General features: G+C 26.4%; 1 protein-coding gene across 3 annotated transcripts in view; it reads left to right on the top strand.

Moving 5' to 3' along the window:
* LOC129614093 (uncharacterized) overlaps nucleotides 1–12,956 on the top strand; it is a 53,569-nt gene that overhangs the window by 12,230 nt on the left and 28,383 nt on the right. For all 3 annotated transcript variants that reach the window (XM_055528486.1, XM_055528484.1, XM_055528485.1), the window contains exon 2: nucleotides 2,536–5,667. In XM_055528486.1, coding sequence (XP_055384461.1) covers nucleotides 2,542–5,667 — 3,126 coding nt within the window. In that variant the 5' untranslated portion in view covers nucleotides 2,536–2,541. The remainder of the gene's footprint in view (nucleotides 1–2,535; nucleotides 5,668–12,956) is intronic.

Here is a 12,956-nt window from a genome sequence, read left to right on the forward strand (position 1 = left end):
TTAGTTGGAGCTTAAAAAAAAATATTTTCAAAAATACAAACATTGTTTTTTTTTTATTACAGTAAAGTATTTAGACTTGACTATCGCTTATTTTTTTACAAAAATTTTTATTTAATTACTTCACTTCCGGAATATTGAATAAACATAGTAATTAAAATATTGTTTAATTTTCCAGATTAACATTGTAAAAGAAAATTTAATTCATTATACCAAACAAGTTTAGCTCTGCGATTCCCGGTGACAATTGGGAAGTCGACGAAATATAAACTTGAGTTGAGTAGATTTTTCCAGATCTTTCTAGCACTTTTTTACGGGTCTAAATATTAATGCGGTCGTTTTCCAAAAAAGTTTTAAAAAAGGAATATGTTTATTTTTTTAAAACTTTTTCGGCGGTATGCCTTATGAGTTCAAAAATTTTCGAAAAAAATTTCTAGAGCTTCGCATAATATTTTCACCGATATTTTAGGTATGGCGAAAAACTGCTATACTTTATACCCAAAACACTCTAAGGAGCATTAAAAATCGCGCTGAACTCTACCTGATAGTTTATCATAGTCGCGGGAAGATCATTTTTTCAGTTTGTATTACCACTTAAGTCCAAAACCCAATCAACTAAACCAAAATTCAGGAACGCAAAATAAAGCTTTGTATTCATGAGAATATTTAATTCGCATAAATTTTTTAATTTCAAAAAAGTAAAAGAATACCAAATTTAAAGTACGTCGGGAAAATTACATGCTTTTGGAAAGTATATCTTGCTTTTTGTTTATACTTATTCTGATAAAAAAAGCCTTCTTTAAAATTTAAAATTATAATAAAATTAAAATGAGATAAAAATTCTAAAAAAAAAAATAAAATATATTTCAAAAAACAAGACCATTAATTTTGGAAAAAAAATTAAAGTTTAAAATTCATATATGCATTTTAGTTTATGTTAAAATTGTTAGAGAATAATTTGTTAAATAATGATTTTATGATCAGCAATTCATGTTTTTCATTTATTGATAATGATAGCAAATGATAAAACGCTAATCTCCCAGGCTAGATTTAAAATTGTATTAATTATAGCACCGTAGTTTTAAACGGTCGTTATAGGATTTAAGCTCAAGTCTGATCAAAAAAACTGTACTCAAGATTGCATAACTTAATATGCATACCCAAATATACATACATTTAATATCTCAACGATACCTTACAAATACGAAATTAGTATAAAAATAATTTCCATTCACACACAATATGCAATTTGTTGTAAATCCTAACCGTTAGGATCCATGTCGGGCATATTACCGTAAAACGACATCTGAGGAGTGAAAAATATGTTTTAACGCGCAACTCTCATATAGACATTTATGGCAGGCTAACGTGAACTTATTGCTCAGCTTCTCCAGTGAAAAATAAAATCCTACAGTAACACACTAATTAATATAAACTTCCACACTTTCGGTTTATTGAGACTGAAAATTAATTCAAAAATAAAAATATTTTTATACAATAGTCTAGTTTCTGATTTCTAATTGAACTAAAAAGAAGAGATTTAAAATTTATTTTAAATCTTTTGATTCTTCAATGTCACTTACTGAATTATTAATTTTTTCTTTCTTTTTATTTTTCAACAAAGAAATAAAACTTAAAAAAATTAAAATAGTTTTGCTTTTCTGATGTTTTACAATCCCACACACTTAAAATTAGAAAATTTATATTAAAACCACATTAATTAAAACGAAGTTATTACAATTTTCTAAAAATCATTTTTATTTGTATCCGGTATAGTTAAATATGTGTGTGTGCACATGTAATTTTATTTTATATAAACAAATTAATAAATAATTATTTTTTCCGATCTCTATAATATGTTTATTTATCATTTCTATTAAATCTTCTTTAAATTTCAATTTCCAAAAAAACATTCTAATCATAATATCGAAAATAATTTTCTTTAAAAAAATATACAATATCGTTAATATGGTCAGAATTTTCATACAAGAACGAACATAATAAATGTCCGCTAAATTAAAAATAAATTTTATGTATTTTGAAAATTATGCGAAAGTACACATAAAACTTTTGAAATATGCAATTTCAAGGACATTAGATTTGTTATGATTTTCGCAGGGAGATGCTCGAGATACGAAGAAGATTTGCATTATTGATAATATCAAATGAACTGTTTGATTTCTGTAAATGCTCTAACCGTAATATAGTGAAAAATACTACTTACAAGAGTATTTCATTGTTGAATTCAAAAAGAGTGGGTCTAAAAATAAATTTATTTTAAATTGACCAAATCACTGAAATCTTAGAGTGCAACCTTAAAATCCATATCATATACAACTAAAGCTACAATAACTTTCTAAACTCAGTACTCAAATAAAATATAGAACATAAAAATTCAGAAAAATCAAATTGTTGGACTATATTTAAAGCAATACAAATACATTTTTTTATTTAGCACACCCCTTTTTTTTACAAAAACATAAACTTTCATTTATCAATATATACTAAATTTCATATATTTCTCTTTATTTTTTCTAGAATAATATGGAACGTCGCCGTAATACATTGGACCGCCTTCAAGATCAAATACGATTAAATTTTGGCCGCCGATCTTCTCCAAGTCCAACACAACAAGAAAAACAAAGAAAATCTGCAGAAAAATCAGAAAAACTACGTGAACTTACAGAATTATTACGTGGCACATCTAGTACTAGTTCTCATTCAAATCGTTTTTCACCGACTCCACCACCAATACCACCACCGAGAAAACCTCGTCACGGTTCCCAACAATCGAGTTTTGAAAAATCAACTGAAAAACTACCTCCCGATCCCGGACCCCCGCCTTCTCCAATTTCTCCTTTACGTGCAGCTGATTCCGAAGACATCCTACCAATGGATCAAGAAGCCGAAGACGAACCACATCGATACTCTGCGCCACAATTAACATCATCTACTAACAATAGGGAGAAAATTGTACAGTCTCCATCACCGCCACCGTTACCTCCACCACCACCCCCGCCATTACCGCCTCAACCATTATTTTCTACTCAATCAACTATTAACATAAATCTCAAATCAAAAAAACATAAAGAAAATAAACCTCTGACTGGAAGTACTCATGATTCAATTGAAAATAATAACAAGTCATTGTTGATGTCATCTCTACGTCCTAATTCAAGTGTCTCAAATTTAGAAGCTTTCATTTTTGGGCGAAACGGGAGAGGAAAATCAAAATCTCCACCACCATACACTGCGCTTTTAACGAAAAGCACGTCAAAAGATGAATCGACTTCTACTGAAGATGACATATGCACTTCTTTGCCAAAGCCAGAGTCTAGAACAATTATCGGATCTTACACTCAAAAAGGTATTCCATATAGATCAGCATCCTTTTCTCAAGTTGATTATTCTTCAGGAAAATATGTGAAATCCGCTCTTAATGCCTTTCGTGAACGTTTCCGTAAAAGTCAAGACAAGAATCAAAGTGATTCTGGTGGGGACAATAATGCTATTATATTATCAAGAAAAAAAGATGATCAAGAATCTGAGGAAACTAAACCTAAAGAACCAGATTTTATTTATATTCCATTAAAAAAATCCGAGTTAAATATTAATTTGCGTTATGATGAAAACGAAAAACCATCTCTTGAGAATAGAGTAAATCCGCCCGAAATAATTATGGAAGAAGATTCACAAATTTCAGAGTTAGATTCACCAATGCGTACTGAAGCAGATTGCTCTGAAGATATATCGGAAGCTTCTGATTCCGTAATTGTACCTACTACAATTTTAGAAGATAAATCAGATGAAAATCAAAATAAAATATTTCCGAAATCGAGTCCTATAAATGTGAGTAGAGAAGGAAGCGCTACATCTGAGCTAACTAATTCAAATGAAAAAGATTTGTTGATGGAATCTCCTCCTGATAAAGTTAAAACAACGACAACATGCCTTATACCTATTCCTATATACGAATCAACGGACGTGGTTACTACTGAATCGAAAGATAATGTAACTGAAGATTCAGTGAGCACTGAAGGTATTCCTACAGTTTTAAATGAAGAGTCAAATAATGACGCGGAAAAAGCGCATGAAACGCACTTAAATGCAGATAGCCCAGATAATGTTCCAAGGATATCGGTTAGTCAGAACACCCCCCAAGGTTCAATAGATGAAGAAGCAGAATCTCCAAATATAGCAGCAGAAATTAATCCTGAAAGGCTTTCTGTTGAACAAACATTTGACGACCAACCTACGGTTCCCACTCTTGTTGAAGAAGTATTAAATCGACCGCTTGAGTTTACTGAAGTTAAGAAACGTTACAGTAATGAAGCAGCCATTGGAGATAGATCTCATTCAGCTGACTCTATTTTGTCTCGCGGAGGAAGTTCAGACGAAAAACGAAAGCGAGATAAGTCAAAACGACGTATGGGTTTATATTTTCAATGGCCAGCTGTTGAAACAAGTGAAAATACGCAAACCAGTAGTGAGTGGGATACAAGTATTGACAGCACTGCTTTTGAAGACAAAAATAATTTGGCTCTAGATATAACCAAGGTAGACTTCTCAAATTTAAAATCCGATAGTTCTCAAAATGACACGTTATCCTTGTTTTTAAATGACACATTAAATCAGTCAGAGTTAATTCAGACACCAGAATCAGGTTATATATGTGAAATTTCGACTCCAGAATCGGAAAGTTACATTAAACCAAAAATATGGTCTCGATTTAATAGACGAACATCTTTAACATGTCAAAGTTCAGAAGAAAAAGATGATGGCTCTTCACCAGCGCCATCTGTTAATAGATCTAATAGAAACCTTTTGTGTTTTAAAAACGATTCAACTTCTGATAATGAGAGTGACCGAACTCCACCGCCATCAAGAGATCGTACTTCTCCATCTCCAGCACCAGGCGATAGCGATTTCAAGAGATACTCAAAACGACCTTTACGGGGTCCTTATGGTCAAATGCTAGAAGCAGAAATGAAAAAGCCAGGAAAGGTTCATTATGACGAAATATTTGAAGAACTCAAGGAAAATGATAATTTGGGTAAAACTCATGGAAATCGTTCTCGTATTCAAAATAATCGTTCCTTTGACGAAACTCGAACAATTCCACAACATTCAAATTCAATGCGTGTTCGAAAAACAGCAAATTTACCTATACCAACCCATACAAGAGCTGCATCTACTCCATCACAAATGGAAAGTACATCAAGTTCTCCAGGTAGCAATCGAATAAGCTCTAAAGATATTGTTGGATCATTAGAAGAATCTAATGGTCATTTAACAAAAGGAAAATCAAATAAAAAGTATTCCAATGATATGCACCGTGAACGTTCACCAAAACGAGCTTCATCTGAAGCACCAGATATAAAATTAATAAATTTTGCAAAACGATCTCCTTCATCAGCAAGTGATCGACACCAATTTTTACAGGACAAATCACAAAAACGAAGTTTTGAAGAAATGCGATTTTCTCAATCAAGTAGAACGAATTCCGAAAGGAGTACAATTTCGGAATCAAGTAAAAGTGGTGGGGGTAGCGGGGTTGTAAATAATCAAACAAATATTGGAACTCTAATGCCTAGTCCTGAACTATTAGCAGCACTTTTAAAAGGTTCTAGTGAAAGACAAATTTCAGAACAACGTCAACAAACTATAGTGGTAAGTGAAGACTGTTTTTTTTCATTTTGATTTTTAATATTAAGGAAGTAGAAATAAATTTCAATACCGTAAAAAAATCTTAAAAAATTCATAATATTATAATAAATATAATAATAATACTGCATGAGGTATGCAGTATAATGTGCAAAAGCTACAAAATTAAATAATTTAAATAAATAATTATGGTTATAAAAATTTGTAACAACTATTCAACTTTCCGATTCCAAGTAATTTAGGTTAATTAATTTCATTTTTATTTCTCCACTTCTTATATAATGTTGCATTTTGCCTTATTGAAATTTATGAATCAGTGGGCTTTACATATGCATACATATAAATATGTTTCAAGATTATGACCTAATTAACATTTGGAATTTCCACTTTCTTAATTTTGCTAGAAACGCAATATTTCAAATGTAAGTATGATAGACATGATATTTTGAAATTATCATATTCTTAATCAAATAAATCATAAGTCAGATTTGTGTCAGTGTATATGTGTTAGACATTATATATTTGAATGTATATGTACATAAGTTAAAATTCAATTAAAACAAAACATAAGAATGTCAGCAAAAGGCCATCATTTTGAAACATAATAAAAAATTACCAAAATTTTATGTTATGTAATCTATAAAAGAATTTTACTTTCTTATAAAATAAATTTTTTTTTTCTTCAAATTATGAAATTAGATCACTTTGTGTCCTAAATATATAATTAAATAAATATTTTGATGATAGTTTCTATTTCATAGGAATCATTATAAAAATTAATTGGGTCAATCTTTAAAAATATGCTCATTGTGAACTTATTTTACATTCTGATTTATTAAAATGACAATTTTCCTCTTATTTAATTATCATAAGGGGTGATCGTTGATATTTTCATGAAAATTTGATCGTTTAGAGTTTTTGAAATATTAGTGATATAAAAAATAGATAAAGGTGAATTTAATTAAGATTATTTGAACTTTATTTAATAAAGAGTATGCTTTTTAAATGATAAAGTATAATAACATAGACCTGGAAAATAAACTGAGAACTAGTTGTAAGAACTAAAATGTTATCTAGGTATACAATTAATATTATGAAGCTGAGGTTTAAAACTGCCCATAAGAACCGGTTTTTTAATTATTTTTTTCTAAAAGAACTACAAATACTAAGTGTATTTCTATATAAGAAGTACATATCAAATATTTTATATTTACTTATACATTATATATTATATAATTACTATAAATTGCATGTAAATCAATTTATTTCTTAATTGAATTTAAAGGTTAACGCAAAATAATATCTAGATTATTATGAGAAGATCTATACAAAACACTCCTTAAAAAATATATGCCAATTATGTAAATTTTATATAAAGAATTTATATAATATTTATGTGATATTCAAAAAGGGTTTTGAAATTGAATATGATGAAATATATTAAAGAAAAATTTCCACCGTTAATATTTAACCATACATATGTATGTATTATTATGTAGATATCTATGTATATGTTTGAATAACACAAAAAATTCAAACGTAATTTCAATATTTAATTGAAATAAAGTCTATATAGAAAAAGCTATTAAAATAATTAAAGAAATTTTCCATTTATTTTACTTACACACCTTTATTAATAATAAAATATTCTTCCGGTTCTTACAAGATACTTCCAAGAGAATATAATTTAGATAATTGTTATATTATATTCAGTAGAATAGTTTTAAGGAAAAACTTGTTAAGTTAAAAAAAAAAATTTGTTTTCAGTTAATTAAGGTTAAAGTTTAGAAATAATTCAAAAACTAAGTGGATTATTTATCATCGCACGAATATATGTCAATTAAGCACTATAAAGGATATGCGATTTTCTAAATCAAGTAGAATAAATTCCGAACTGAGTTTACAAATATAAAATAGGCTAATACGCAAGTAAATAGAAATCATTCTGTAACTCAAGTCAACAAACCAAATATAAGATGAAAATATCAATATAGTTAAAATATATGCCTGTTCCATTTAATAATGGTTGGACCATGCACATATATAATCCAAACCTTATATGGAAATCTAAACCATAAGGCTGGCGTTTTTCAACACCTTTTTAAAATTTTCAACACCTTTTTTTTTGTTGAAAATTTTCGCAGAAATCCCTTTTGTACGAATTAATATGGTGATGTTTTTTAAATCAGATTATATTCCGGAACTTTTTTTTTGTCGAGAAGAAAAACGATATAGTATACTTCCGTTCCTTTTCCTAATTCAGAATTCAGCAGATTTTACAATATTCTCATTTGAAAATAAAACTTGCGAGCCATTATATGCTTGATTTGTTCCAATTTCTTATTTCAAAAGAATTTTTAAAAGTTTTTTTTAGATATCTAAAACTCGTTATGTCTCTAAAAACATCTCTGTAACAACAAAATTTAATTTTTTATTTTATTTTCATCACGTGTATGACTTTTTCCAAGAAAAATATTTATTCAATGTTTCAATTGAAATTGAATTTAATTAAAAAACTTTTCAAGCTATTTTATTTGAAATTAAATCCCTTCGGTATATTTATACTAATAATTTTCATTATTTAATCTGTTTACGGCTAGTATTACCACATGTTCTCGATAGAGCTTAGTTAATAAACTGAATAAATAAACAGCAAATAAGAAACAATAAAATTCCAACATAATTGAAATCTCTATAAGAATTTTATTTAGTAGTAATATAATATCTTAATTTGAAATTTTATATTTTTGCTCCAATTGAAATTTTAAACTATATTATGCTAATCTGTTAAATATAAGTACTTTGAAAATTTAACAGATATTTAGCTTCAAAAATTCAGTTAAATTTACGGAAATTACCTTATGCAACATGTTATTGCACAAAAACTGATTTAATAGCTCACTAGGTTGAAATAATTGTTTAAAAAGAAACATACGAGAACCTTTAAAAGCATTGGTTTTTATAATATATTTGCATTGAAATGTTGAGATCAAGTTTCGAAAACAAGAAATAAAATATGGGAATTTTGAAAAAAAAAATCAAATCTGTTAAATCACAAAAGCTACATTTTGGTATTTTTATTTTATTTTGTTACATGCTGCGGTTTTACTTTAAATTATATAATTTTAGAATAGTAATTTGTTAGTATTTTCAAACACATTCAATTAAATTTATTTATATGTACCTACATAATTATGTTATTTCATTTATAAGGTGAAGTTGAAACAATTACTTGTAGAATACTCGTATTGTTAAAGAAATCATATAAATTTATTTTGTTCTTTACCTCCTAAATAAATCTACACTAGAAATCATAAATAGAAAACTGTTCGATCTATATTCATATCACATTCAATTCTTTTTATCACAGAGTTATAATATGATAGAAAATCACGAATCTTGTGTTAAAGGAATAGTTGTTAAAAAAAAGTGTAATCATCCTCATGTATTCATAAGTGTAAGTAACTTTCATTATGTAAGGACCAATGACTGAAAATGTTCCAAATAATGTTTAATTATCAAAGAAAATTTTCTAAAAATTAAAAACATTCGTTATTTATCCTCAACATGTATACCTATATTTTTCTCGGTATCTAGTCCGTACCTTCCATATCTAGTCATACGATTATTATTTTTATTGAAAATTTCATAATGTTTTTTGCAATTTTTCGTTTCGTAATGCAATTTAATCAATTATAATATATCCTTGTACCTTGAAATATCCATTACAAAATAAAACCATAGTTTTCAAATTGAATTAAAGTTTTCTTTTTAGTACAAAAATATTTTATGGTTAAAAAACGCTATATATAAATAGCTTGAGGAAAAAATTTTATATAGCAAAATTATGTATCTATGTATGTATATAAATTTCAAATCACATAATATAGTAGAACCTCGATAAATTAATTCAATAAAGTAGATAATTTATCAATAATAAACAAAGTGAGTTTTTTTTTAACAAATTTACCCCCAGTTTATTAATGTACAATTAATGTGATAATTTATTTATCATAATCAACGAAACAACAATTCCGATATCTCCACGTCTGTTAACAATAACCTTATACAAAATGGAGAAATCTCATTTGATCGGACACAATGCTAGGAATATCTGTACATTATGGTACAATGTCAGAGCTTACACGCATATTGTAATGTGGATTTTACATGAGACAAGTAAAGATTTTTCCGAACGTATATTACCCTTATGATTGAAATTCTCCTTCTTTTAAGGAGGTTACAACTAAAAATGGTAGAATATTGTGCAAACTATGATCATTTTATGTCTCACGAAACACCATGTTATCAATTTATTACAATTATCAATTAGCCAATTATCTTTTTCTAAACAATTTGGTATTGAATCTATATTTATAATATAAACAGAGTAAAATTATTGAGGTTTAATGGTATATTCTTTTTCAATGATTTTATGATACTTATTATGAGAAAATGAGCTTATTTTTTATTTTCTGTTCTCTTTAAAACACGAAATATTTACTCGCAAGTTTATGAGAATTTATATGCCCTAAGCATTTTTATAATATATGTCTGTGTACACAGAAAAATTTGAGGAAAATGATATGGTACATAATATATTCAAAATAGGGTTGTATAGAATAAACATAAAATGTAATTTATAGTCTAATATAAAAATGTCTTTTATGAATGACCTTATATGAAAATTTTAAAAAACGATAGACGTATTTTAATTTGTGCATGCATATACATATATTTATAGAATAACACTGTAGTTGCAACCTGTTAATGGAATTGAAACAACAATTATCAAATGTAACAAAATTTTATTTCGTATAGTTTCATATTAGAATCAAACCAATAGCATTACATTAACAAACCATACTTTATTGCAAATTTTTTTGGCTGTCCTAAAAGTTAACTCCTTACAATATTAAAAAATTACCATTTTCAATAACTTCTTTTAGGTTTTCCGTTAGTGCTATTTTATTATATTCAAAATATTGAGTATTAATATAATTTTTACTTCAAATTATTGAGTATCAAATATACGTAGTGTTTAAATTCAATTTATGATACAATGCTTAGATATTATATACTAAGGCTTTTTAGGTTTTCCGTTAGTGCTATTTTATTATATTCAAAATATTGAGTATTAATATAATTTTTACTTCAAATTATTGAGTATCAAATATACGTAGTGTTTAAATTCAATTTATGATACAATGCTTAGATATTATATACTAAGGCTTTTTCCGTAAGCTTTAGATATAATCGTATAAGTAATCACAGATAATTTGAACTTGAAATTTACATTATATTTGTCTTGTAACAAATTTACTATAAAATTATATGTGTCTTGTAATATATGTAAACTTTTGGATTATAAATTTGAAGCGCTCCACTCAAAATGTAAGCACTTGACTTATTTTTGTAATTATTTTGAGTGTAGAGTTAAAATGTGAGAGGAACGAAGGTAAAAATAAATTTTCAATATTACTCTTCTCACAAGTACTAAAGAAATACTTTATACAATTTAGAGATTTAAAATAAATTTAAATCCATATTGATTTTTTCTAATAAATCTATATGATTATGTCGTTCAAGAAACACATAAATAATAATAATTTAAATTAAAATATTATTTTATTATTTTACATCTCTCATTTGTTATTATGTCCATTTACATATATACATATATATATATATCATATATACAATATAATGTATATTTGATATTTTTATTTTGTACTCGTATACAATAAATATGTATAAGATTGTGTAGAAAATTTCATTGCGCTAGCGTAATATCTATATTGTAATATTATACTTATATGTATGTGTATACAAAATATATTCTCCATATATTCATTTAGCTAATTAAAATTTTATATTTTAATATACCCATCTCTATACGTATAAGTGAAAAAATTTCAACAATAAATAATTTCCAATTATATTTATTACCTATTATTATTATTTATGAATTCTCAATGTACATATATGTGTGTGTCTATACAAAAGCAATAACAAAAGAATATTAAATTTATATAATTTAATTGGATTTTAGTAATTTAATATTAAAATAATAAATTTTAAAAATTTTCCGGTATGGAGAATTTTTCTTCAATATGCATAATAATCAAATTATTGGCATATTATAGTTATACACAGTCCACTGTTATATTGGAATTATATGTGGATAACAATATCTCATATTATATTAATTTTATATTTATGAAAGATTTTCAACTAATAAATTTATTGCTGTAATTGTAAATAAAAAGAATATTTTTTGATATAAGATAGTATGCGTTTGGCATGTGTTTTAGCTTTTTTCAATAATATATAATGTGTATACGTGTAGGATATATACTTGCATAATATGAATATCGCAATATACTTGAACATTTTTATAATATTTACTCCTATAATTTAAAAGGGAGACCAAATGGGAATTTTTTAACCAAAAATTTATTGGGGTTCATCTTAAATAATTTAGAAAATAATTTTAAGTAAAAATAAGAATTTTCAAAGTTTTGGTTTAATTTAAATTAAGCAATTTAATTTGGACAGTGACCTACAATTATTGTAGCAAATTTTGGACAAAAAATTCTTAGAATGCAAAACTCATGTACAGTTCTTAATGAAAATATGAATCTAAAATCTGTATCATATATTAGTATACATCTACATAACTACATATATCTATTAAAAAGCTAAAACTTGGTAAAAATATATTCAGTATTATCTATTGCCATACAAACGTCTACTTACCTACAAAATTATTCGTTTTTTTTTTTAAAGATAGTCAGGGTTTTAAAATTCTTTAAAATGTGGTCAAAAGCAAATTATCTTGAATACTTTTCATTACTTTCGAGTATTTATTTATTTATTTATTTTATATAACATTATATAATAAATTATAATAATATTATCAACACCCTCGGCTGCCAGGGCCATTATGGGCTTAGAAAATTAATTTATCTTAATACTTATTTCGAGTATATTTCTAGCTAAAAACGAAAAATAAATAAAATTGCATATACGTGGGGGTAAAAAAATAAATGTGAAAATTCCAGCCGTTTACTATATTTTTTTCCATTATAACATTTGATCCACAACATGTATTGAACAAATCACAAATCTAATAGAGTAAAAAGAGCATATTCATAGAGTATTTTTGGTTTTACATAACTTATTCAATACAATTTTCAAACAAAATTCTAAATTTTTACATTATTGAATTTGGCAACTCTACAACTTATAAAACTGTGTAAAAAAACAAGTGTTTCCCATATAAAAAATAAAAT

Source organism: Condylostylus longicornis, unplaced genomic scaffold (assembly GCF_029603195.1).
Source record: "Condylostylus longicornis isolate FDR11 unplaced genomic scaffold, ASM2960319v2 ptg000100l, whole genome shotgun sequence".
Taxonomy (NCBI): domain Eukaryota; kingdom Metazoa; phylum Arthropoda; class Insecta; order Diptera; family Dolichopodidae; genus Condylostylus; species Condylostylus longicornis.